This window comes from Hordeum vulgare, chromosome 2H (genome assembly GCF_904849725.1).
Source record: "Hordeum vulgare subsp. vulgare chromosome 2H, MorexV3_pseudomolecules_assembly, whole genome shotgun sequence".
In the NCBI taxonomy this organism is placed as follows: domain Eukaryota; kingdom Viridiplantae; phylum Streptophyta; class Magnoliopsida; order Poales; family Poaceae; genus Hordeum; species Hordeum vulgare.
The window spans coordinates 493,847,505-493,875,284 of record NC_058519.1 but is presented as its reverse complement, the minus strand read 5'-3'; the positions used below and the strand labels follow the sequence as shown (position 1 = coordinate 493,875,284).

General features: G+C 48.3%; 1 protein-coding gene across 1 annotated transcript; it reads right to left on the bottom strand.

Moving 5' to 3' along the window:
* Window positions 1–22,228: 22,228 nt before the first annotated feature.
* On the bottom strand, window positions 22,229–26,963 carry LOC123426816 (ferric reduction oxidase 7, chloroplastic-like). Its single transcript, XM_045110715.1, has 9 exons — window positions 26,615–26,963; window positions 26,386–26,476; window positions 25,641–25,838; window positions 24,751–24,985; window positions 24,116–24,443; window positions 23,732–24,014; window positions 23,375–23,630; window positions 22,759–23,209; window positions 22,229–22,658 (listed from the first exon to the last, which is right to left on the bottom strand). The coding sequence occupies exons 1-9, from the start codon at window positions 26,838–26,840 to the stop codon at window positions 22,489–22,491; spliced, it is 2,238 nt and encodes a 745-aa protein (XP_044966650.1). The 5' UTR covers window positions 26,841–26,963; the 3' UTR covers window positions 22,229–22,488.
* Between the last annotated feature and the right edge of the window lie 817 nt (window positions 26,964–27,780).

Below are 27,780 nucleotides of genomic sequence, written 5' to 3'. Positions count from 1 at the left end.
ACTTGCAGAAGACTTGCGAGATGGGAACAGCGTACGAGACTCTGAGGGCTGAAAAGGTTCAGTTTGCTGCGGAACTGGATGCAGCAATGCTTGCCTTGGCTGGTCTGAAGGATGTTCTGGCTGAACGAGAAAAGTCCTTGGACGAGTCCCGTGAGGCAAACAAGGCATTGGCGGCTGAAGTGGAGAAAATGGGGAAACAAAGGACCGAGATGATGAGACAGATGCAGGTGTTGAACAGGCGATGCATAGCATAGGAGAATTACGTAAGTGACTAGGCAAGGAAGATGATAGCACTTCTCGGTGGTAAGTTCTGTTTTCCCGAGTGCTTCTTGACTGTGTATTTCACTCTATGCTTATTTTTTGCTCGTCATGTGTGTGCAGATTTTTGCATGGACGTTGAGGCTGAGGCAGCTGACGTTGAGCGGTCGGTTCTTCCGAACGTTCCACTCGGCGAGGACGCCAATCGAGACCTGCTCCGAGCGCACATTCGCCTGGGCAAAGTGGTACCTTTCATCGGCTGAATCGACAAGGAGCTTTGGCCTGAAGACGAGTCTCGGCAAGAGATGGAAGGTTTGATGACTCGGCTGGAGGAGGTCCCGAACCGAGTGCAGGCATGGAAGAAGTCTGCGGCTCGTTGTGGTGCGGATGTGGCGCTATCGCTGGTCCGAGTGCATTGCAAGGAGGCTCGCGAAGAAAGCTGAAGGCGTTGCAAGTCGCCAACACCAAAAAGCTTTGATTCGAAGATTTCATGGAGACCTTCCTTGAGAGCGCCACTCGCATCGCAGACGGGATCGACCTCGACACTTTCGTGGAGCTTGCCAGTCCCAGTGCCAGTCCTGGCGACGTTTAAGAAAACTTTTACCTCGGTATGCCGAGTGTTAGCTGTATGAAACTTTGGCCATTGCTGTTGGCCTTCACATTCGTGGTTCGGTGTGGATAAGCTTGATCTACACCGAACCAACTATCTTTAGACGAACTTTGAATTTGAATCGAATCTTTTGCTCTTCTTTTGCCAAAGAGTTGTTGACACGATTTTGGCTCGTGGTTTTTGTTTGGCGTTTCTTGGTGAAGCCAATGGCAAACATGCGGAGCATGTAATTGTCAGTTGTCTTGACATCTGCATGAGCCTCACTGAGGGTCTACTGAATCTCCGAGTGGATCTGGAGGATACGCTCGAAGGCAATCGAGTACTTAGGCGATTCGTGATCGCGGCTAAGTCTTCGAGTGCGACTGTCAGCTCGTACTCGGAGCGAGTTGTTACTCATGTAATTTTCAGTTGTCTTGACATCTACATGAGCCTCAATGAGGTTTTGCTACTCATGTAATTGTCAGTTGTCTTGACATCTACATGAGCCTCAATGAGGGTCTGCTAAGCCTCCGAGTGGATCTGTAAGATACACTCGAAGGCAATTGTGTAATTAGGCGATTCGTGATCGCGGCTAAGTATTCGAGTGCGACTGTAAGGTCATGCTCGGAGCGAGTTGTTACTCATGTAATTGTCAGTTGTCTTGACATCTACATGAGCCTCAATGAGGTTTTGCTACTCATGTAATTGTCAGTGGTCTTGACATCTACATGAGCCTCAATGAGGGTCTGCTAAGCCTCCGAGTGGATCTGTGAGATACACTCGAAGGAAGCTTTCTATTTAGGCGATTCTTGATCGCAAACAAGTCCCCGAGTGCGACGTTAAGTGCACACTCGGAGAAAGTTTTTACTTAGGCGATTCGTGATCACAGCTAAGTCCCCGAGTGCAACGTTTAGTGCACACTCGGAGAAAGTTTGTACTTAGGCGATTCTTGATCGCAGCTAAGTCCCCGAGTGCGACGGTTAGTGCACACTCGGAGAAAATTTGTACTTAGCCGATTCTTGATTGCAGCTAAGTCCCGAGTGCACTTAGCCGTTAAGTGCACACTCGGAAAAAGTTAATACTTAGGCGATTCTGGATCGCAGCTAAGTCCCCGAGTGTGACGTTTAGTGCACACTCGGAGAAAGTATGTACTTAGGCGATTCTTGATCGCAGCTAAGTCCCCGAGTGCGACGTTAAGTGCACACTTGGAGAAAGTTAATACTTAGGCGATTCTGGATCGCAGCTAAGTCCCCGAGTGCGACGTTAAGTGCACACTCGGAGAAAGTTAATACTTAGGCGATTCTGGATCGCAGCTAAGTCCCCAAGTGCGATGTTTAGTGCACACTCGGAGAAAGTTTGTACTTAGGCGATCCTTGATCGCAGCTAAGTCCCCGAGTGCGATGTTATGTGCACACTCGGAGAAAGTTAATACTTAGGCGATTCTGGATCGCAGCTAAGTCCCCGAGTGCGACGTTTAGTGCACACTCGGAGAAAGTTTGTACTTAGCCGATTCTTGATTGCAGCTAAGTCCCCGAGTGCGACGTTTGGTGCACACTCGGAGAAAGTTTGTACTTAGGCGATTCTTGATCGCAGCTAAGTCCCCGAGTGCGACGTTAAGTGCATACTTCGGAGAAAGTTAATACTTAGGCGATTTTGGATCGCAGCTAAGTCCCCGAGCGCCACGTTAAGTGCACACTCGGAGAAACTTAATACTTAGGCGATTCTGGTTAGCATCTAAGTTTTTTTTTTATACGGAGTCTGCGACCGCGGAAGAATTTTGAATCTGCAAAAACTCAATCTGCTTTGTATTACTTCACCAATACTTGTTCTTTACATTGCTTCAGTCGACGGTCACGTGTAGAAGCGCTTGAGGAGATCTCCGTTCCATGCTCGCGGCTCGTCCGTTTCCTTGTCGATGTTGTAGAGTCGATATGCTCCGTTGTTCAGCACCTTGGAGATGATGAAGGGTCCTTCCCAGGCGGGAGCCAACCTGTGAGGTCTCTGCTGATCCACTCGGAGCACCAGGTCGCCTTCTTGGAATGTACGACTCTTGATGTGTCGCGCGTGAAAGCGCCGCAGATCTTGTTGGTAAATGGTTGAGCGTGACAGTGCCATCTCGCGCTCCTCCTCTAGGAGATCCACTCCGTCTTGCCTTGCTTGCTCTGCTTCAGCTTCGGAGAAGAGTTCAACTCGTGGAGCGTTGTGAAGCAAGTCACTCGGAAGGACTGCCTCTGCTCCGTAAACGAGGAAGAACGGGGATCGCCATGTAGATCTATTTGGGGTTGTGCGGAGACCCCAAAGCACCGAAGGTAGCTCGGTGACCCATGCACCGGCGGCATGTCCCACTTCTCGCAGGAGTCGAGGCTTCAAACCTTGCAGAATAAGTCCATTCGCCCGCTCTGCTTGCCCGTTTGTTTGGGGATGCGCCACAGATGCAAAATCCACTCGGATACCTTGGCCTGTACAGAAACTTTTGAATGTGTCCGAGTCAAAGTTTGTTCCGTTGTCAGTGATTATGCTGTGAGGTACCCCGAATCTGGAGATGATGTCCCTGACAAACTTGATGGCCGTAAGGGCGTCGAGCTTCTTGATGGGTTTGGCTTCAATCCACTTTGTGAACTTGTTGAATCCCCCTTGGCATGTCCTAAATGGACCGACTGTATCTAATCCCCATACTGCAAACGGCCAAACAAGAGGAATTGTCTTCAACGCAGATGTTGTCTTGTGGGACTTGTTAGAGTAGAACTGACAGCCTTCACACTGGTCGACCATATCTTTCGCCATTTCATTCGCCTGCAGCTAGAAGAAGCCAGCTCTGAATGCTTTGGCGACGATTGCCCTCGAGGAGGCGTGATGACCGCAGGTTCCCGAGTGAATTTCTTCCAGGATTAACTGTCCCTCTTCAGGGGAGATGCATTGTTGAAGGACGCCTGAAACGCTTTCTTTGTACAACTGGCCATCAATGACAGTGAACGACTTTGACCTGCGGACGATCTGTCTGGCTTGGACTTCGTCTTCTGGTAATTCTTGCCTCAGGATGTATGCAATGATCGACACAGTCCAATCGGGGATGACAGCAAGAATCTCCATGATCAAATCAACCACAGCAGGTACTTCGACTTCAGTCGGATCTGTCGAGCTCTTTGGTTTTACTGGTTCCTCTGTGAAAGGATCTTCTTTAACTGAGGGAAGGTGGAGGTGCTCGAGGCAGACGTCACTCGGGACTGGTCTCCGAGTGGATCCGAGTTTTGCCAACTCATCAGCTCCTTGGTTTTTCAGTCGCGGAACATGGTGGAGTTCTAGACCTTCAAACTTTTTCTCGAGCTTCCTCACTGCATTGCAGTATGTGGTCATGGTGGGGTTTCTGACGTCCCACTCCTTCATCACTTGATTAACCACCAAATCCGAATCGCCATAGACCATCAGGCGACGGACGCCGAGTGCGATGCCCATGCGCAGTCCATAGAGGAGAGCTTCATACTCTGCCTCGTTGTTGGAGGAATCAAAGTGTATCTGCAACACATACTTGAGTTTGTCACCCTTTGGCGATATGATCACAACGCCAGCGCCGAAGCCATTCAACATCTTGGACCCATCGAAGAACATTGTCCAATGAGCCGAGTAGATGTGGGTCGGTTGTTGTTGTTCTACCCATTCTGCTATGAAGTCAGCCAAAGCTTGAGACTTTATAGCTTTCTTGGCCTCGAACTTGATGTCGCAGTACAACATCTCCATTGCCCACTTCGCCACTCGGCCCGATGCGTCTCGATTGTGGAGGATTTCCGACAACGGAGCATCAGAAACGACAGACACCGAGTGGTCTTGGAAATAATGAGCCACCTTCTTCGCAGTCATGTAAATCCCGTAGATAAGTTTTTGATAGTGGGGATACCTCTGCTTGGAAGGAGTCAGGACTTCGGAGACATAATACACTGGCCGCTGAACCTTGTATGCTTTGCCTTCTTCTTCCCGTTCGACTGTGAGAACAGTGTTGACGACTTGATTTGTAGCCGCGATGTACAGAAGAAGGGGCTCTTTACTGAGCGGAGCAGTAAGAACCGGCTGGGTGGAAAGTAGGACTTTGAGGTCGTCGAATGCGACTTGGGCTTCGTCTGTCCACTCGAAAGTATCTGATTTCTTCATGAGTCGGTACAGAGGAAGTGCCTTCTTGCCGAGTCGACTGATAAACCTGCTCAAAGTCGCTAGGCAACCTGTGAGCCTTTGAACATCGTGTATTCTGACCGGCCGCTCCATTCGGACGATGGTCCCGATCTTTTCGGGGTTGACATCGATCCCTCGTTCGAAAACGAAGAAACCGAGTAACTTTCCGCTGGGAACGCCGAATGAACACTTGGCTGGGTTGAGCTTGATATCGTACCTACGAAGGTTGGTGAATGTTTCTGCCAAGTCAGTCAGCAGGTCGGAACCTTTGCGTGACTTGACTACGATATCATCCATATACGCCTCCACATTCCGACCGATCTGGTCGAGGAGGCATTTTTGGATCATGCGCATAAAGGTTGCTCCTGCATTCTTCAAACCAAATGGCATAGTGATGTAGCAGAAGCACCCGAATGGGGTGATGAAGGCTGTTTTTAATTCATCGGGGCCATATAGACGGATCTGATGATAGCCCGAGTAGGCATCAAGAAATGACAAACGCTCACAACCCGCAGTCGAATCGACAATTTGATCGATGCGGGGGAGCGAAAAATGGTCTTTCGGGCAGACCTTATTGAGATGCTTGAAGTCGATGCACATTCGGAGCGACTTGTCTTTCTTGGGCACCATGACAACATTGGCGAGCCACTCGGAGTGGTGTACCTCACGAATGAAGTTGGCTGCCAAAAGCTTGGCCACCTCTTCTCCGATTGCCTTCCTCTTGTGCGCGGCGGACCGACGCAGGCGTTCTCGGACAGGCCGAGCGGCAGGATCCACATGCAGTCGGTGCTCAGCCAACTCCCTGGGTACACCTGGCATGTCAGAGGGCTTCCAAGCGAAGATGTCCCAGTTCTCACGGAGGAATTGGATGAGCTCGGCTTCCTATTTAGGATCGAGGGTGGTGGAGATGTTCGTCGGGGCAGCGGTGTCGTCCGTCGGGTGGATGCTGACCTTCTTCATCTCCCCCGCCGACTGGAATGCGGATTCCGAAGCTGGCTTCTTCAAGTCAGCGGGGTCGACTGTCTTCTTGTACTCGTCAAGCTCAAGGACAGCCATCTGCTGATCGGCGATCCTCGATCCCTGCTGCAGACACTCCTCGGCCCGCTGCCGATTGCCTGTGATAGTGATCACACCTTTCGGGCCTGACATCTTCAGCTTCAGGTACATGTAACATGGACGGGCCATGAAACGCGCATACGCCGGGCGGCCCAGAATTGCGTGATACGCACTCTGGAAGTCCACCACCTCGAACGTCAACTTTTCCTTGCGGAAATTCTTGTCGGAGCCGAACACGACGTCCAACGCGATCTGGCCGAGTGACTTGGCCTTCCGTCCAGGGACGACTCCATGGAACTGCATGCTGCTCTCGCTAAGTTTGGACATCGGAATGCCCATCCCCTTGAGTCGACTCTTGCTCTCAACGTCAGCAAAAATCATCAGTGTTGCATGGACTTGGGGGAATGGATCCTCCTTGTCCTCCTCATCCTGTTCATTGCCCTTTTCACTCGGTTGCCCTTCACCGAACCCCTGGATCAGGAGGCGACATTGTCGAGTGGTATGCTTCGGATATATGGTGTTGCCCTCTTCATCCATCTTCGTGTGAATCGGACATGGCTGGTCCAGGATGGGGTTTCCGAACTGCTTCTTCTTGGGGGTGAACTGAGCCTTCCCCTTGCCCTTGAACTTAGCATTGGTAACGGCTGCGGCCTCTGCCTGTGGAGTGTATGGAGCTTTCTGCTTCTGCCTCCGAGTGTTGTTCCCATCTCCATCGGCGACTGCTTTGTGCTTGCCGCTCCGAATGCGGTCTTTTTCTTCGCCATTTGCATAGCGTGCCGCTATCTCCATCATCTTACTCATGGAGATGTCGCCTGTTCGACCGAACTTCAAGTACAAATCTCTGTACCGCACGCCTGCCTTGAAGGCGCAGACTGCTTGGTGCTCTGTGACGTTCTCCACCGTGTGGTACAGGGTCGTCCAACGCTGAATGAAATCGCGTAGGGGCTCATTCTGCTTCTGGACACAGTGCTGGAGCTCCACGAGGCCAGCAGGGCGTTTGCACGTCCCTTCGAAGGTCCTGATGAAGACTCGGGCCAGATCTGCCCAGCTGTAGATGCTTGAGGGGGCCAACTGGTTCAGCCACGCTCGTGCCGAACCGTCGAGCATCAGAGGAAGGTGCTTCATGGCGACGTGGTCGTCCCCTCCTCGGATCTGGACTGCCACTCGGTAGTCGTCCAGCCACGTTTCTGGCTTGGATTCTCCTGTAAACTTGCTGATCCCCGTTGCCAATCGGAAGTTGGGAGGGATGTCAGCCGAACGGATGGCTCGACTGAAACAGTTGGGACCAGATACGATGGTCCTGCTTCCACTCGGACGGTCCATATCGTGACCATCGCGGTGGGCTCGGCCCCTGTCGACCCTCCTCTGGGCGATATGCCCCCTCGCGTCGGATCTTGGATCATAAGTGTCACCGACTGAACGCCGATCATCAGGATGTCGGGGCCCGTAGGGCCCACCCCGCGGAGGGGTGCGTGAGCGGCGACGATCTTCGGGATTCATGGAACGGCTGCCTCCCCTGTGTCGCTGATGAGAACCGGGGCTGTGAACTGACCGATCCGTGTTCGCGTGAACAGAACTATTGTGAATCCTGTTGTGCGACTAGGAGACCGCCGAATTTTGCTGCTGTGCCGTGTGCAGCAGGGCACGGATCTGCTCGATCCCTCTGCCAGCCTCTGAATCAGTCAGCTGGAGGGAATCGGCTATCTTGGCCGCGGCAGCCAGGTTGAGGACGGGTGTGCGGTACACCTCCAGGTTGCTCTGACGAGTGTGCCGACTGGCAGAACGGCGGGGTTGACGGCGAGCGCCGGAGGTTTCGCCGACCTCGTGCTCGTTCCGGCCGGTTTGGCGGGGGCTTTCATGGGAGTTGGCCATGTGCACTTAGGCTGCAGGCCCGCGACCCACGTACTCGAAAGGGAACTCAGTCGAAACTGAGTCCGAGCACTGGGACAGCGGCGCAACTACAACCGACTCGAGGACCGCCACTTGTGAAGACGCGCTCTGGCGCGCCTGGGCGTGTTGTACCCAACACTGGAGCCGCGGACAGTGAGACCGCTTGTTGCGGCGCGTGACAGGGGCGAAGGTCGACACCGGAGCCGACTGCTGGAGAAGAAGGACGCCGCGGGCGCCGGCACGGAAGTGCGTAGCCCCGCGACTGGGGAGCGCCTCGACATCGATAGGGGCATCTCGGAGCCATGCCGAATTGTCGACGATGAAGGAGAGAGCGCCGAAGAGGATCTCGTGACCCATGCTCAAATCTCCACCGGATGACATGATGAAAAGATGTAGTCGCAAACTCGCCGGAAGTCGCTTAGACGCCTGCCCCATGGTGGGCGCCAACTGTCGTGGGTATAAGTCTGACAGTAGATGTGTAGGGTACGAAAGGATGGGCAGAGCCTTAGCTACGACGAGGTTGTATGAGTTCAGGCCCCTCTACGGTGGAGGTAAAAGCCCTACGTCTCAGTGCTCTTGGGAGCTTGTTGTCGAGTGGAATATGGATTACAGTGAATTGCTAACCCCTGCACCAGTGGGGAAGGGCGGCTTATATAGAGTGCGCTACCCTTCACAACGGTTCGATGCACAGGAGTGGAAAAGTGGCGAATAAATGCCTACGTTACAGGTAACATGTGTCTTAAATGCTAATAAAGGTACATGGAAACGTATGACCGTTGCCCTCCAGGGGGTTATGATGCACAGAGTGGAATCCAGTCGGTAAGTTCGATACGCTCGGAATGCTCATCTTCGACTGGATGATGGAGGAATCGTCACCGACTGGATGATGGGAAGTCCTTAATTCAATCGGAACTGACTAAGGGCCTTATCCCTTATGAAGGGTAGTCCTTGGGTAGGACTCATAGGGCAGGCCTATGACCCTACCCTAGGACTATAACCCCATCAGTTGGGATCCGATTGATTATGGGATTATGTTCAGATTGTTATGAGTTATATATTTGATTATCCTTATATATTATGTTCCTTAGTGATTCATGCATGTTCTCCGTTGCTTTTTATTGCTTTGGCCAAGTAGTAGATCGTAACTCCAAGAGGGAGCGTTATGCATGATTGTGGGTTCAGGCCCCTCGATGTCTAGCTTGAGTGACAGAAACATGAGACTAGGGGATGTGCTTGTTGCCACCAGGGAGAAAACAACAGTGCTTATGACCACAGTTGCAAGGATTGTTTACCTTACGCATAGTTCGTTAATGCAGTTGTCCGTTGCTTTGAGTTTACACTTTGGGTGGGGGTCAAAACTTAATACCAAAGAGATGTTCTGGATAGATATCTCAAGGTGGATGACTAGTAAGTAGATGTTGATGAATAAACGGTCTACTTGTCTTGGCGTACTACCCATTACTATTGAACCTCTAACTATCAAGGAGCATAATTAGCATTCCGGTGCGATCATAATTCTGTCAATTGCCCAACTGTGATTTGTTTACCCTAGCATAGCGCTTTATCGTCTTTTGGGACAGAGACATCACTAGTGAACATCATGTGACTCCGGTCCATATCACCATCATTGTTTACACATCCATCATTTACCGCTTTCATTTACTTTTCTGTTGCAATCACTATTACCTTCCCACTTGTGTTTTGATCCTTTGCAAACTACAAGGCCGGAGAGATTGACAACCTCTCTGTACTCGTTGGGAGCAAAGTTATTTGTTGTGTGTGCAGGTCCACGTCTTCTGTTAGCGCTAGGGTGGAAGACACCTACTTGTTGAGCCTAGGAGTCCTCCTGGTTCGATAAACCTTACAGTCTCCATGTAAGGGAAAAATTTTGCGGACTACATCTCCACCTTCCACTTGGGGTAACCAACGAGGGGCGAGAAGTATATACATCAACTCGTCATCAAGCGAATTTCTGGTGTTGTTGCCAGGAACTCCAGTCTTCAAGATAGGGGAGTTGCACACTATCTTTTACCAATGCTTTTTAGTCTTGTTAGTTTGCTTTTTAGTTTTTGCTTTAGAGTCTTATACCAAAAACCAAAAAAATAGTTTATTTTCTCTTGCTTGTTGCCGCTGCTATGGGGTTCCACTGAGAACACCAAGTTGTGTGGCTTCACTAGTCACAACAACAATGATTTTATATGCACTCTTATTGCTGCTCCCTCCACTGGAGCCACGTCCTATGAGATTAAACCTAATTTTCTGAACCTAGTTAAGAAAGATCAATTCTACGGTGCTGGAGATGATGCTGCCTTGCACTTGAACAACTTTGTTGAGCTCTGTGATATGCAAAAATATAAAGAAGTAGATGGTGATATTGTTAAACTTAAGCTTTTTCCTTTCTCCTTGAGAGGAGGAGCTAAAGTGTGGCTTCAATCTTTGCCTAGGAATAGCATAGATTCTTGGGATAAGTGCAAAGATGCTTTTATTGGGAAGTATTACCCGCCTGCTAAGATTATCCAGTTGAGGAGTAACATTATGAATTTTAGGCAATTGGATAATGAACATGTTGCTCAAGCTTGGGAACGTATGAAATCTCTTGTTAAGAATTGCCCTACTCATGGTTTGACTACTTGGATGGTTATCCAAACTTTCTATGTAGGATTGAACTTTACCTCGTGAAATCTCTTAGACTCGGTCGCAGGAGGAACCTTTATGTCAACTACAATTGGTGCTGCCACAAAGCTATTGGATGAGATGATGACAAATTATTCTCAATGGCACACCGACAGAGCTCCAACAGGTAGGAAGGCAAACTCTGTTGAGGAGATTTCCTCCCTTAATGATAAGGTTGACATGATCATGACTCTACTTAATAATCAAACTCCTATTGATCATCATGATGTTCCTTTAAATTATTTGGTGGCAATCCTAGACCATTCCCATCCAATTACTATGGGAACAACAACAATTATCCTAGCACCAAAGACTCCACTTCTGAATTAGAGAGCATGCTTAAAGATTTTATCACTTCTCAAAAAGCCTTCAACAAGAGTGTAGAAGAGAAACTACAAAAATTAGATAGTCTCTCTTTGAAGGTGGACAACATAGCTCATGATGTAGAGATGCTTAAAATTAGAACTTCCCCACTTGAGGAAAGGAACACCACACCCATGAATGCTATCCAAGTCCAAATTAATGAGAACATAAGAATGCTAGCCAGACTTAAAGAGAGATGGGCTAGAGAAAAGGAAGAGGAAGAGAGAATTAAGAGCCTTCCTACACACACTACCATCGCTACTATACAAGTAATTGAGGATCTCAAAACTTTTAGCACCCATCGCACTCCTAGTCCAGATGGACCTATTAATGGTGATGCTAATACCTCAACTATAGGACAAGAAGGTCCTATGAATTTAGATACTACCAAAATAATGAGCTTAGATGACATTACTACCACTTTAATAAATGGTAGTAACCTTGATTTTGACAATTGTAGTCTCTTCAAAGTCATCACATTTTTGCAACGAATGGCTAAAGACCCCCACACTAGTACACTCAATATTGCCTTCACCGAGCATATTACCAATGCTCTTATCAAAGCTAGGGAGGATAAGCTCAAGCTAGATACTTCTATTCCTAGGAAGCTAGAATATGGTTGGGATCCTATGGTCAAGATTAAATCGAATAATATCTCTTCCTTTGCTTTGTGGTGATGTTGGAGCTAGTGCCTCTGTTATGCCCAAAAGAATGTATGATATGCTTGATTGTAAACCTTATGATCCATGTTCTTTTGGTATTCATATTGTTGATTATTCCATAAAGAAACCTTTCGGGAGAATTGATGATGTTCTTATTATTGTCAATGATAATTATGTGCCCGTTGATTTTCTTATTATGGACATTGAATGTGATCCTTCATGTCCAATTATTTTGGGACGTCCTTTTCTCCGCACCGTTGGTGCTATCATTGACATGAAAGAGGGAATTATTAAATTCCAATTTCCTCTTAAAAAGGGAATGGAACACTTCCCTAGAAATAATATTAAGTTACCTTATGAGTCCGTTACACGGGCAAGTTATTCTTTTGGAGTTGATAACACTTGATATTCTTGCATTATGCCTAGCTCAAAGGCATAAAAGAAAGCGCTTGTTGGGAGGCAACCCAATTTGTTTTTACTTTCTGTTTTAGTGGTCTCGATGTGTGTTACTACTGTAGCAACATCATTGTATCTTTATTTTTAAGCTTTGTGCCAAGTTATAGCCTCCGATTGCAAGAAAGTTCAAAAATTATGACATGTTGTCCACAAACAGATTATGTCTACTTGACGGAAAAAATCCCCAAAAATCACCAGATCATCTTTTTGACCTGAATTGTTTTGACAGAATTCTCTATATAATTTCCTTTCTGGAATCTGTTCTGTTTTTTGTTATTTGAGTTGCAGAAGTGCCCCGAATAAATTATTTACTACCTGATGTTCTGTTTTTCACATATTCTACCATGTTTTGTGTTTCCATGTTTTGCGAATCCTAATCTTGCTTTTTATTTGCAAAAAACTTTTGGCATTCATGAGAAGCAATAGCTTTTCATGAAAATCTTTATTTCCAGCAGGTAATGAATTATTTTATTAAGGGTACTAACCACTCAAATCAGCTTATGATAAGTTTCGTATGAAGGGAGTTTTCAAGTATGCGATGGGAGAGATGATGGAAGAAGATGCAGGAGTGACAAGCGCTCATGCTTGGGGATGCCCCCATGCATCCCAAGAAATGTTCAAGTACGCTCAAGCGTCTAATCTTGGGGATGCCCCCGTGCATCCCCTTCTCTATCAACAGCCATGAGGTCGTCCATCTCCATGCTATATTTTTATCACTTCATATGATATGTGCTATGCTTGGAGCGTCCCGCTATTTTCTTTTTAGTTTGTTTTAGTTTTGCTTGTTGTTCATAACAATTCGTAACCTAGCCTACCTTGGTTGGGAGAGAAACACGCTCCATTCCACTCTAGAACACAACATAGGTTTTCATGCTTATCTTTTTGTGTGTTCTTCATATTTTCGTAGCTATTGTGATGCTTAGCTCTTAGTTTTCATGCTTATATTTTTCAGAGCTTTTATTTAGGTTGATTTTGGAACTCTCTTGAGTTATCATGCTTATCTTGTTTAGAGAGTTGGCTCGTTGCACTGAGTTGTGTGTGTCTTGCATGAGTAGGTAATTGAGGTTGCTATTCAAGTATAGTAGTAACATGCAATAGTTTTGAGGTATTGATTTGTGTAATGTTTGGACTATTGGTGCCAAGAGTTTGAGACTATTAGTGATAGGTGTCGTATTTTGGGAAATCCGTGTGTTTTTCAAAAACTAAAAATTAGTTGAGAACTCTAGCTACTAAATTGATCGCTAACCTCTGGAGGGGTTGGAATATATAGAGTACCCTCACGTTACAATGAGTCGAGGATGCGCAAGGATAACCAAACCCCCAAACACTCCTCCTCGGGGTATTTGTCTCTTTGTGAATTTCCTAATTAGATAGAGAGTTACCGATAATAAGTGTATAAGTTCTTCGGACTAATGTGAGTATTCGATTGTTGGCACTTCCACCATCCATATTTTGCTAGCCTCTTCGGTACCGTGCATTGCCCATTCTCACATTGAGAGTTGGTGCAAAATCCGCCGGTGCATCCAAACCCATGACATGATACGCTCTGTCATACATAAGCCTCATTATATCTTTCCTCAAAGCACCCACCATACCTACTTATTAAGGCATTTCCATAGCCTTTCCGAGATACATTGCCATGCAACATCCACCATCTCATGATATGATCTTCATGTCATACATGCTTTTACTTGATCATAGAGCCGCATGATAGTTGGGCCTTGCCCTTATTACTACTACATGACGCGTTAGTATCATTACATATCCTGCTACACTCACAGAGGCATACATTTGCATACATCATGATAGTTTTCACTTGTCTTTATGTTGAGTACTTCTTATAAAGTGTGATGACAAAACAAAAGATCCCAAAGAGGACAAATGAGAGATAAAAAGAAAGAGCCAAAGAGGCCACAAAATAAATAAAGAGAAAAGGAAAAAATAAATAAAAAGAGAGAAGGGGGCAACGCTACTATTCCTTTTAAAAGATCCACACTCGTACTCCATTACTATATTGGTACTACATAGAGATTATCATTCATGCATAACTATGTGGGGATCCTTACACTATAGAACTTGGTTTGCATATTCCAATGATGAGCCTCCTCAAATGAGCTATAGGTCTTCATGATCAAACAAGTTGGATGCACCCCCACTAGTTCCATTGGAGAGCTTACCTTAGCTCATATGTGCATCTGTTACATGGCAATCCCTACTCCTCACATCATATCTATCATTTGGCTTGCTCTCAACTATGGTTGTCCTCATTGATGTGCGCCTTTCACACCTTTTTGTCTTCCTTCCCCATAATTATTCTATTTGCCATCCTAAGTGCCAACATATCATGCTTACGCTCATCCATTGCATGAGTGCTCAAAGTCGAAAGGGAGAGGATCATTTTGACTTGTGCCTGACTAGTGGTCTGGGGATGAGTCAAATAAGATTCTGAAGGAGACTAAGTGTGAGGTTTAGTAGATTGAGTTCTCAATTAAAAAAATATTTTATGATCTCAACCCATCTCCCACTTCTTGAACGCAAACACCATTTGGAGACATTCGAGTCACGGACAGCGAGAGCTCTTGCATCTTTATGTTCTTACTTTGCTAAATTCAATACTAGATACAGACTCTTGCTTGTTATTGTCTTGACTTGAATTGCATATCTCACTTGCTTTACTTTGAAATTCTTATATGTGTGTAGCATGTCACCACATAAATTATTGTGATTATCATTTATCTACTCGAGGACGAGCACAAATTAAGCTTGGGGATGTTGATACGTCCCAAACGTATCTATAATTTCTACTTGTTCCATGATATTTTGGGTGATACGGTTATATGTTTTGCTACAGTTTTATATCATTTTACACATATTTGGACTAACCTACTAACTCAGTGCACCCAGTGCCAGTTTCTGTCTGCTGATGTCTATATTGCACGGGCTTTTACCCAATTTTCCGAGGCCCGAAAAAATTCAGAAAAATATATAAAAAATCAGCGAAATAAAAGCTTCCGGATCACCGAAGGAGGGCCAGAGGGGGGGCAGGCGCCTCCCAGGCGTCCTGCTGGCGCGGCCAAGCCCTAGGTCGTGCCAGGAGGTCGCCTGGGTGGGTCCCACCTCCTCCAGTGCCCGCCTTTGGCCTATATTTAGAGTCCCAAGAGGAAACCCTCGCAGACTTTCTGGAATCGCTAATTTCTCCATTGTTCCGCCGTCGTAGCGCTTCCGAGATCGGGACCATCAGGAGACCTCTTCCAGGCACCCTGCCGGAGGGAGGATTGACCTCCGGGAGCTTCTCCACCGCCGTGGACACCTCCCGGACGTGCCGTGAGTAGTCCTCCTTGGACCATGAGTCCATGACCAGTAGCTATGTGATATCTTCTCTCCAATCTTGTGCTTCAATGGTTAGTCCTTGTGAGCTGCCCTATATGATCAAGGCATCTATGTAATTCTCTTGCTATTGCTATGCTCGGTTTGTTGGGATCCGATGGATTATGAGATTATGTTAAGATTGTTATGAGTTATATATTTGATTATACTTTTATATTATGTTCATTAGTGATTCATGCATGTTCTCCGTTGCTTTTTATTGCTTTGGCCAAGTAGTAGATCGTAACTCCAAGAGGGAGCGTTATGCATGATTGTGGGTTCAGGCCCCTCGATGTCTAGCTTGAGTGACAGAAACATGAGACTAGGGGATGTGCTTGTTGCCACCAGGGAGAAAACAACGGTGCGTGTGACCACGGTTCCAAGGATTGTTTACCTTACGCATAGTTCGGTAATGCAATTGTCCGTTGCTTTGAGTTTACACTTTGGGTGGGGCTCGCAACTTAATACGGGAGAGATGTTCTGGATAGATATCTCAAGGTGGATGATTAGTAAGTAAATGCTGATGAATAAATGGTCTACTTGTCTTGGCGTACTACCCATTACTATTGAACCTCTAACTATCAAGGAGCATAATTAGCATTGCGCGCGCGATCATAATTATGTCAATTGCCCAACTGTGATTTGTTTACCCCTAGCATAGTTGTTTATCGTCTTTTGGGAGAGATACATCACTAGTGAACTTCATGTGACTCCAGTCCATATCACCATCATTGTTTACACCTCCATCATTTACCGCTTTCATTTACTTTTTCGTTGCAATCACTATTACCTTCCCGCTTGTGTTTTGATCCTTTGCAAACTACAAGGCCAGAGAGATTGACAACCTATCTGTACTTGTTGGGAGCAAAGTTATTTGTTGTGTGTGCAGGTCCACGTCTTCTGCTAGCGCCAGGGTGGAAGACACATGCTTGTTGAGCCTAGGAGTCCTCCTGGTTCGATAAACCTTACAGTCTCCGTGTAAGGGAAATTTCCTTCTGACTACATCTCCACCTTCCACTTGGGGTAACCAACGAGGGGCGAGAAGTATATACATCAACTCGTCATCAATCATGGGGAGCTTCTCTAGTTTTGGTAAAACATCCTTTTTGCCCATATCATAATATCCTTTTTTCATGTGGTTCGAAGGGCCATGTGATTGCATGTTTCTATTGGTATCTTTTGATTGGATGCTTCTCTCTTTTGTATGCCTTTGTGCCATACTATGCTTTTTGCAATCTTTGGGTCCTTGATATAGTTTGTTGTCCTCCAACTACTTATCACTGTATATGTGTATTTCTTTGCATTCATTTTTTGATAAGTACATGCATTTTGGAGGACCACCTATTATATTGGCTTTCTAAACTTTTCGTCCATTTTGGCAATCGATGCCAATGGGGGAGAAGTTTAGAGAGTTTAGTTTGGAGATGTTTAGAAATTTTTGCTTTTGTTGCTTAAGCATTTGCATCTCATACCCAAGCATTATTGCTTTGCATGTATGTGCTTGGTTATGCTTATTCCCTTATATAAACTCTCTTGAAAGTGATTGTCATCATTTACCAAAATGGGGGAGATTGTTAGAGCATATTTCTCCATATGTGGTTGTGGTAATCGATGACAATCCCTATGGACTAATGGTTTCCGTAAGTTATTTACAAAGGATTTGTCCATAGGCACTTCTTGAAGTCCATCTGTTGGTTTCAAGGAGTTTATATGATTACCAAGGTGGTATTCAAGGCTTTATCCAAAGATTGATCATAAAGACACAAGGTTGATCAAGACTAAGTCAAAGAGTAAATCAAGTTGATCAACACACAAAAGCGTATAAGATGTACCGAGTGGAATCAAGTGATCCCATGGTATGGTAAGCATTGTCCATTACGCTTTCGTGTACTAACCCATGGTCTTCGTGAGATTTCTATGTAGGGTTAGGTGTGTTTCCATGGGCTTGCGCCAACAGGAAGATCTCATACAACCCATGGAGGATGCCGTCAAGTGGTGATTGTCATCAAGATTGCGGTGTGCAACTTCAAGTGGAGCATCACGAAGATATCATGCTTGGAGCTTGTCGTCCATTGTGGTGGCAATGGACTTGTGAAGATGTGTTGAAGAGTGGCTCACCCATAGTGGAGTATGGGGTGCAATTTACAAGTCTTCATCGAGCTAGCGTAATCAAGAAAGGTAGTCCATCTTCAGGAAGTCAAGATCGTCATAATCTAGCTCAAGTGGACTATGTGCAAGGTATAGGTTTACCTTGATAGGTTTTTCTATTTTAGTATAGATTGCCATACTATCAAGGGGGGCTCTCAAGTGAGTAGCTTGATCATATTATTCATGAGAGCTCAAACAATTTGCATCCTTGCATCATATTTCTTGGTTCTTGTTTGATGATTCTCTTTGTGAGTTGTAGAGCTTATGGTCGTCTTTATGACAAGCTCGAGTTCATCAAAAACGGAGTTCATGTCCATCTTCTATGATATTTCGATGTTGGAGTTTTTGTCGGTTCTTCATTCATAGAGATTTCACATATCTATAACATTGGTATTTTTCTACTACCTCTTATTGCTATAACCATTTGTTGTTTGGATAGTACTTGTCGTCTGCTATCCAACAAGCTTGAGTTTGCTCAATTCGAAGCTCGTATGCGAAAGTTATGGTTGTTTTCGTCTTACCTGTTTTTTACTAAGAGGTTGTACCACCCCTAAGAGAGGTTATACCGATCGACCGGTACAACCAGTGTTTGGAGCGGTTGTACCGCTCCAGAATTGGTCCGGAGCTTGTACCGGCCATGTACCACTCTACCATCGGACTAGGTTCTATTTTGGTGTGATTCTTGGGTGGTTGCGGGCCGGTTGTACTGCTATATTACATTGACCAGTTGTACCGTCCACATCATCGGTTGTACCGCCCTTGTGTTATTCTGCACATAACGGGCAGATTTATGGGGACCTATTTAAGGGGGTCTTCTTCCCCAATGGTTCCGCAACTCTTGAGCTCGTTTCCTCGCCCCCCCCATTGTTGACCTTCTTAGAGCTTGCTAACTCTCGTTCCCTCCAATGATTCTTGCTCCTTTTTGAAGGAAAAGAGGGGGGAGATCTAGATCAACATTTCCACCAATCTCTTTCTCCTCTATATGAGGCGAACCCCTTGGATCTAGTTCTTGGAGTTATTGGTGTTCTTCTTCGTTCTTCCTCTCATTTTCCACCATAGCATTAGTTGTTGTGGTGGGATTTGGGAGAGAAAGACTTGGGCAGTCCGTGTGCCCTTGCCATTGCATATGGTGCATAGGTTTGAGTTCTCCACGGTGATACGTGGAAGTGAAGTTTGAGAAGCCTATTACTCTTGGGTGTTTGGTACCCTAATACTTGTTCTTCTTGGGTGCTTTGGCATCCTAGAAGCTTGGTGGTGCCTCGGAGCTCAATCATTGTGGTGTAAAGCTCCAGGCAAGCCTCGGGGTCTCCAATTAAGTTGTGGAGATTGCCCCGAGCATTTGAGGTCACCTCGAAGCCATATGACATTGTGGTGAAGCTTCGTAGTGTTGTTGGGAGCCTCCAATTAAGTTTTGGAGATTGCCAGAAGCTTTTTTATACGGGTTCGGTGACCGCCCTCAAGGGTCCCTTAGTGGAATCACGACATCTTGCATTGTGCGTGGGCGTTAGGAGCTTACGGTGGTCTTAGTGTCATCTTGGTAAGCATTGTGCATCCACACGGCTCCAAACGGAGATTAGCATCTGCAAGGGTGTGAACTTCGGGATACATCATCGTCTCTGCGTGCCTCGGTTATCTCTTACCCAACCCCTTTACTTATGTACATTACTTTGTGATAGACATATTGTTTCTTGTTATATATCTTGCTATCACATAGTTGTTTCTCTTGCTTAGCATAAGTTGTTGTGCACATAGGTGAGCCTAGTTGTTTTAGGTTTTGTGCTTGACAAATTAAACGTTAGTTTTATTCTGCATTTGTTCAATCCTAAACTGTAATTATTTTAAAGCGCCTATTCACCCCCCCTCTAGGCGACATCCACGTCCTTTCAGTAACGACCATCGACAGGTGTGTCTTGGGCGTTACACAAAGACAAGGTCGAAGAAAGAAATGTTTGTCGGCGTGTGGGAGGATTTTTCGGGTTCCCGAACCGAACTTGTCCATGTTAGCCCTCGAGGTCGAATCCTTTCCGGGTCCATTTCCAACGAGATGGATCGACCGGTGCCAGGACCCACGCGCGGTCATCAAACAGGGCCTTTTGGCCCCCGAGCAAGAGGACATGCCTCACCACCCTAACTCCCCCCAACGAATAACCGAACCAGTGCCGGCCCACCGGCCCACTCGAGGGTCCACCTAGCCGCTCTGCCCTAGTTGTCCCAGTCCAAGAGGAGGGCTCGTCCCCAACCCCAACCAGGCGAGCCGGCGGCGGCGAAGAGAGCGACGACGGGCGTGGTGGGGCCGAATATTGGCTGCCGCAAGCAGGGCTTGAACCATCGGGGGATGCCGGCAACCCCATGCCGCGTCGCCAAGGCCAAGCGCAAAGAGCTCCGCCGCCACGAGGGCAAAGAGCTGAGGCGGGAGGTCAGCCCAGCCTCCATGGTCGGCGACGCTAGCTTCGCCCTGTCCTCGGCCGCGCCTCCGACGACCTCGCCATGGCCAAGAATTCTCCGAAAACCGACGGCGCCAGGGACACCATCGCCTTCACCCGCTCGGACTCCACCGTATCCTCATCGTCCTCCACGTCGGCCCATCGGAAGGGAGCAAGCTGCGACGTCCAGGTAGGCCCCGGCGGAGGCGGAGCAGCCTCCTCGTGCACGCCGCTTCGGCTAGTCTACCCACCGCCCCTGGTCGTCACTGTGCGTGCTGAGTGCATGTGTGTGTGTTAGGCGGGCGGGCGGGCGTGCGTGCGAAGGGTACTCGCACGGTTGTAGGGACTGAGCTAGTCGCGTGTGCCGGCAGTTGACCACGTCGTCCGCGTGCGCGCGCGGCGGGAGCGGGGCCTGGGAGGTGCAGTGCGTGGCGAGTGGGGGCGTGGGCGCGGCGAGGCGCGTATAAAGCCCACCCCGACCGTTGTAATCGATGTGGTGTTGAGTTCGAGCTGAGAAAAAGGCCATTGTTGCGGCGGCGTTCGTGTGCCAGGAAGAGCCACCGTGTCCATCATTGTCTTCCTGCTCTCCGGTAGTATCTCCGGCGAGCGCCCGCACGACGCGGTTCCGTTTTTGCGTCAACAATTGGCATCAGAGCAAGGTTCAGAGGTGATAGGTGGCGGTCATGTCGCTGGTTCCGTACGGCGGTGGCGGTGCTTCAGGGTCGATGTGGATCTCGTCGTTGACGCCGACGAGCTACACCTCATAGGAGATCAAGGTGGAGGCGATCCTTGATGCCCAGGGGTTGTGGGGCGTGATGGCGCCGGCGATGAATGACAAGTGCAAGACGGCGCGGGCGATGCTCCTCGCGGCGCTGGCAGAGTTCCTGCTGATGCAGGTGGCGCTGAAGCTCACTGCAAGGGAGGTATGTGACTCCCTCAAGGTGCGCTTCGTCAGCGTCGATCGGGTAAAGGCCACGCGGTGAGTTCGATCGCCTTTGGATGGACGAGGCGGCGATCTGGACGCGTACCCGGGAAAGTCTACGGCATGGCGGCGAGGTACGCGGGGCTCGGGGTGACTCTTGACGACGCAGCCATGGTGAAGAAGATGCTCGACACCGTGCCGGACCGGCTCTATGCCACGGTGGCCCGCATCGAGTAGTTATGTGACGTGGAGAACATGGCGGTTGAAGGCGTTCGAGGAGCGGACACGGCGATGCACGCAGGTCGACGACGAGTGGGCAGACGGACAACTGATGATCAGTGAGGAGCAGTGGGCGGCACGCCTACGACAGAGGGACGGTGATTTCCACGACAACGACGGGGCAACAGCACGACGTCGGGAAGGAGAGGCAAGCATCACGGCCGCTGCTACAACTGCAGGCAGCAGGGCCATTTCAAATGTGACTGCCCCAAGCAGCGGAGGAGCAGGCGGTGTTGGTGTACGTCGGCGACGACTTCGATGGGTCGAGACTCCTCTGAGCCGCGGCTTAGGGGGCGTGTATTGAAAAAAAAGCCGGGGTGGGCTCAGTTGCGTGCACGTGTGCGCGCTGGGCGCGTCGGATCCGAGCCGCGGTGGGACTCGGGTGCGTGTGTGCGCGCCGAGTGCAGGTGCGTGTGTTAGGCTTGCGTGCGTAGGGCAGTCGTCCGGTTGTAGGGATTGAGCTGGTCGCGTGTGCTGGTAGTTGGACGCATCGTCCGCATGTGCGCGCCTAGGAGGTGCGGTGCACGGCGAGTGGGGACGTGGGCGCGACGAGGCGCGTGTGTATAGCCCACCCTCGTCGTTGTAATTGATGTGGTGTTAGTTCGGGCTTAAAAAAAGCCGTTGTTGCGGCGACAGCGTGCGCCGAAAAGAGCCACCGTGTGCACCATTGTCTTCCTCCTCACCGGTAGTGTCTTCGGCGAGCGCCGGCGCGCGGCGCGTTTCCGTTTTTGCGCCAACAGTCACCGGCGCAGCTGGCGCCCATGTTGGAGGCGAATTCAAAATCGCCCCTCCGCTCCCTGCCGTGCTGAGTCCTATAGACCGGTTCAGCCAATTAGATCCTGCTCCTAACAATCTGTAGTTGGTATCCATGGAGTTGGTTTCATGATTGAAAGTGAAAGGCACACCCTTTGAAGTTGAAGGTGCAAGTTGATGTGGCATTCGGGTTAAAAGTTTGTGTCTAGATAGCTGAAATGCAGATTACTAGTTGAAATCTGTATCCTCTATAGCCTATAGGCCAAGATCCTTTTTGTTTACATGTAGGATCATTCATAGTAGCATATATACAGTTATACACACACAGGGAGCCACCAGAGCCCATGAGGGAGCGCGACTTCACCGGCGACATGCCTGAGACTGAGAGCACTCCTCTCATCCGTAGAAATTATCGGCTATACGAGCACTATTTACCAGCTATTTACGCAGTCGCATAATTACAGTGGTGTGCACTCATCGGTAGCTCGCCTAAAGGTCGAAGCTGTGGCTGTTGAAATGGAACACGGCGCCACCGCGACGAAGGTTCTGCGACCTGCACTCCCTGGCCACGCTGGTCTGCAGCCCCGACGGCCCGCACACCAGCACGCCGACGTCGGCCGCCGCGCCCCCGACCCGCTCCGCGAACGCCGCGAATTCCGCTGCAAAGACGATCGTCCAACACCACAAGAGAAGAACCCATCAGCACATGGCACATCAACGGATGCTGCAGCTAGTTTAGTTCAAGGCTAGGCGCGTTACCTTGGAACTTCGGCCGGCACCCGTACCGCGTCGTCCGCAGGGCGGCGAGGCTGGCCGCGGGGGCGTCCGCGCCGGCTCCACCGGCCGCGGTCGTTGTCTGCTCCGCGTCGGCGTCCGCTCTGGCACGGGCATCGACGTCCCACCTGTTGTCCTGCATCCTCCGCTTCTCCGACAGGTGCCAGAGAAGGACGACGAGGCCGCCGGGGAGCGCGATGCCGGCTGCCATGCACAGCAGGAGCAGGAGACCCAGGTGCCACCAGGCGTACACGTTGAAGCGCTTCACGTAGTACAGCTGTACCAGCACGAACGCCAGGACGGAGCCCAGGGTGGACGCGGCGAAGTACATGGCCGCCCAGAAGTTGTCCCCGGTGCCCACCAGCCCGGACATGGCCGCCCCGTTCTTGACGAACATGCCGGGGGCCTTCTGGTCATCCCCAACAATGCCATCTTCCTGTAAAGCCATGTTTCCATTGCCATACAGAAATCATTGACGATTTGAAGTGAACTATCCAATCCAAATCTTGTAGCCAACTGAAGCACACTGCTTCTCATGGATAAAACGGAGAAGACAATAACTGGTTATCTGGATCATCAACGATGGAGTAAATGCTCTTACCAATGGAGGATCGGATTCCTGCGTCACAAAGGCTTGGATGTCCAGATGCAACTTGTCACAGACGGATGAGCTGATGGACTGAGCATCGACGGCCAACAGGAGAGAAAGCTCCGAGGTCTTCTTAACTGACCATAGAACCAGTACATTCTTGGGCGCGCATGGCATACCTTGCTCGATCCTGTGAATGATGTCGCTCAAAATCGCCACGAAAGGCGAGATGCCAATGCCTCCTGCCACCAGGATGAGATTCTCGTACCTGAGAGCATACACAACGCAAGCAAAGTCTTGACTTGGACTTTTCCCAATGGTGTCAAACCGGTTAACTAGAATCTCATGGTGACAAACTGAAGAACTTACATCAGGTGGTAGGGTGATTCATGCCCATACGGCCCTTCGATGGAGGCGGTAATGCGACCGGTCTGCGACTGATCAGAGTCAGAGTCGCTCCTGGTCTTCTGCTCTTGGACATCGGTGATGATGCGCTTCAGCGTGTCAGTCCATGTGCCAAGAACTTTTATGAGGATCGACATGTGGTACCTCCCATCCATGGGGCTGGACGACACGCTGAACGGGTGCCACTGCAAGAACGACAGCTCACGCACTTGAACAAAGATGAAGCTGAGAGCATTGTACCGAAGACCTACAGAAACCCACACACAAGTGAGTTTGTAGTGACAGTAGCCAAACACTCATGAACTTAATGCAGGAAATGGATCTCGATCAACCGAGATCTTGACATACTTGCAGGCTTTGAGAAGACTAGCTCCACCGTTCCGCACGGTCGGCAGGCGGCAGAAACGATGTCGACTTTGGCCCTGGATTGCCAGAACCTCAGGAAGCGGTCAAGCATGAAGAGGAAGACGGCGCCAGCCGAGATGCTGAAGACGAAGTCACCGACATGGAGCACTAAGAACACCACGAAGACTACGTAGAGCTGGTGGGTGTAGAAGAAGAGCTCGAAGAACCTCTTCCGTACCGGGTGAAGCGATGTCACCCACATCAGCAGACCAGCCACCAAACTGATCACACCGGGTAAGTTTGCTATTCCGACTTGTTTCCATTGGGTCAGCTATAAAGAAGGCCAAGAGTACCATTAATAGGTTCTAATACGAGAGAACTAATATGCTAGTAATATGCCCTCAGTCCAAATTTGCATACTTTTTTTTTGCAAGGTCAAATTTGCATACTTAACTGCCAAAAACAGAGTTGCATACTATCTTTCAGGCATAAAATAGTTTTCAGGCATATATGCCCTTTCTATTACTTTCATCACATAATGGTTGCTTGTTTGCAGAAACAATATGAAAATTACACATAACAAAATTGGCAGTAGCAAATAATCACTCTAAGTAGTTATATATATTATTTGAACTTACTTCTTCTATTAGGCGCCCCAGTAGGGAATACGAGATCACATAGCACAAGCCGTGCAGCGTAAAGAGAGCCATTGTGAGATGCCCCAACCAGACATGGTATCTAGTAGCATGCTCAAATGGAATGTCAATAATCCGGAGAAGAACTGAACCCCTTGAGACAGGCAGGAATAAGAAGATCATGCAAAACAAGCCAACTGATCCGAAGCGGAGGCCTATGAGAGCAAGTAACAACTCACTGCAAGGAAAAACTTGTGCTGTCTTAGAACTGTGCTGAGATGGCAACTAATTTATAATGCTACAGGCTATGCTTCAGCAATATCGTCAGTCTCACTAGCAGCATGTGAACTGAACATTCTGAATCAGTTACAGGACAACAAGGTATCATCAACTCATCTCAATATGTATCTGACATATACAGAGAACTAATTTAAGTTACTGCAGATAGATGTTCGCATCTACTAGTGTAGTCTTGTAACTATTTCTCTCCTTCTATAAAAATACGGCACGCAATTGGGTACTCTCGAAAAAAAAAAGTTACTGCAGATATATGTGTATGTTTCATTTTGATTTCTACGTGAACTAAGTGATAGCTCTACAAATGAATATACAATGATCCATTCTCCACCAGCCTTTTCTGGACGTCATAACTTCAGTTTCAACTACATAAAACTTAACTCCTCAAAGAACTAAATAATACTCGAGGCTTAATCATGTATTGACACCAAAATCATTACTATAGGCTCAGTGATGTGAATGCTATGGTATCATTAAATAAAAATACAATTCCTTAATTTTAATCTCAGTAACTATAAAGATAACAACAGGATTTGTTGATCAGTACTGGCATGAAACATCTTTCACTAACAGGTTTCGTTCATAACACAACATACCTGCGAGTAGTCGGTGGCAAGTGCGCTTGGGAGATGAGGCTCACACTGTCTACAACATAATAGGTCATCGAGAAGACAACATAGACGATGAACATGACGATCCCGATAAACTCAGCAGCGGAGACAACCCCGAACGGACCATCGACAAGAACAGGATAAGTCCAGAGACGGAAACTCAGCGACCTCAGCTTCTTCTTTCTGGTAGCAAAGAGCAGGTAAGTAATTAACTTTTGCAGCATGAGGCAGGCCAATCTTATCGTGATACTACTCCCTCTGATCCAAAATAAGTGTTGCAGTTTTGAACTAGGGTTAGTTCAAATCTGCGAACTTATTAATTACTTCCTCCGTCCCAAAATTCTTGTCTTACCTTTGTTTAGAAATAGATGTATCAAAATACTAAAACTTGACTAGATACATCCATATCTAAACAAATCTAAGACAAAAATTATGGGACGGAGGGAGTATTATGGGTACGAGGTAGTACTATTTGTTACGAGTTTCTATGGTGGTTCAGTTCATCCTGCTAGTTTTCATGTCAAAATGAGGAAGCATGTGTAACTTCTGCGATTGCAATTGCAAGATTTTGCTAATATTCAGAGAATCCAGTGCTTGAAACAAAAAAAGGATATCCTGAAGTTTTAGTGCAGGTAGTCTATCAATTCAGGGAAAGAAAGGGCTCATCTGAATCATCAACCCCTAAATAAAGGAACTGGAAGCACCGAATTGCCGCAAAATTCATACTCACCCGACGTGATCACCCGGGAAGGCGAAGATGTACACATATGCCAGGGCTGCAATGATCAGAATCGGCCCGCTGAAGAAAAGAAAAACGCTCCCTGCGAGAAGCAAGAAGAGGAAAAGGGGAACCCAATTAGTAATGACGAACCCCTGTCACGAGAGCGATCAGCACCTACTTTCCCCTGCCTCGGTGGTACCGAGGAAAGAGGGGGCAGGAATTCTTGGAGGCTGCGTACCGGTGAGGCCGGTGATCAGGCCCTCCGTGCTGGCGATGGCCGCCCACCGGCGGAACGCCGCCTGCACGGGTGCGGTGGGGTAGAAGAAGATCCCCGCCGCCCAGGTGAGGAACACCGCCCACATGAGGAACTTGAGCACGGACCTAGCCAGGGACGGCAGCACGGCCGGCGAGCCCTTCGCCCCGGCGGCGGCATTCTGCAGGAGCGGCTCCCGTTCTTGGGTCATGGCGTGGCGGCGAGGGGGGGTGAAGGAAACGAGTGAACCGGCGGGAGGGTGGTCTGGCTGTGGGTGTTCCCGTACCGGGACCCGCTGCTTTATACGGTCCAGAACTCGACGTACGAGGGTCTCGTTGGTAGTGATAACGGCGACTGCGACGGACGGTTTGCCGGGTTGGGGTGCAGCCGTGCAGCAGCAGCATGCATACGCGCGACGCGAGCGCCATGGATAAAAACATACTATATTATTTTCTTAGGGGTGAATACTGAATACATATATTGCTAGCTGTTGGTTGTTGTTAATGGCGACGGCGATCGTCGGACGGGGGCCGGGAGGGTGAAGCCGATGCGTCTTTCACACCGGCTCCTCAGGTGGGTGGTCACGCCCAACGTGACCGTAGAAAAGCGGCGAGCCACACAACCAGCGTGTGTGCCAGAGCAGAGTTGGATCAGAGCCACACAACCCGCACACAAGCGGTGATCCAACCGTTTCTTTTTCGTGGATAAGATGTACTGAACACTGTTCTTTTTTAGAACGGTAAACATTTGCTGTTGATTCATCCAAAAGAAAAGAACGTGTTATCTGTTCATTGTTTTGAGTGGCCAGGCTGCAACCTTTTTCGCCGTTTGTGATACTCTATATGCAGAAGAACCTGGCTAGCGGATTTGTTGAAGGGAGTTCAGTGGATTAGGAAGATGTAGGCTTTTGACTGCATTTGTGGTGTCTTTCCTTATTTTCTTTCTCTCTGCTTGTACAGTTTCTCCCCGGTTACATGTGTATTTTTGCCTCCTTTTTATTAATGATGAATGAAAACAGTGTATTTTTGTCAGAAAAAGAAAAAGGAGAACATGATGAAAGAAAGAAACGGTTTAAGAGGTGTGGTAAGAGTCCGACGAGCTTATTGTGCTTTACCAACTCGCCGTGTGCCCCCATTTGTCGCCCCTGGAGC

Coding starts and splice junctions, on each gene's coding strand:
- LOC123426816 (XM_045110715.1), bottom strand. CDS start 26,840: ATGACCCAAGAACGGGAGCCGCTCCTGCAGAATGCCGCCGCCGGGGCG. Junction 25,839..26,385: donor TTCCCGGGTGATCACGTCGG/GTGAGTATGAAT, acceptor CTTTGCTACCAG/AAAGAAGAAGCTGAGGTCGC. Junction 24,986..25,640: donor TTGCCACCGACTACTCGCAG/GTATGTTGTGTT, acceptor TTTTCCTTGCAG/TGAGTTGTTACTTGCTCTCA.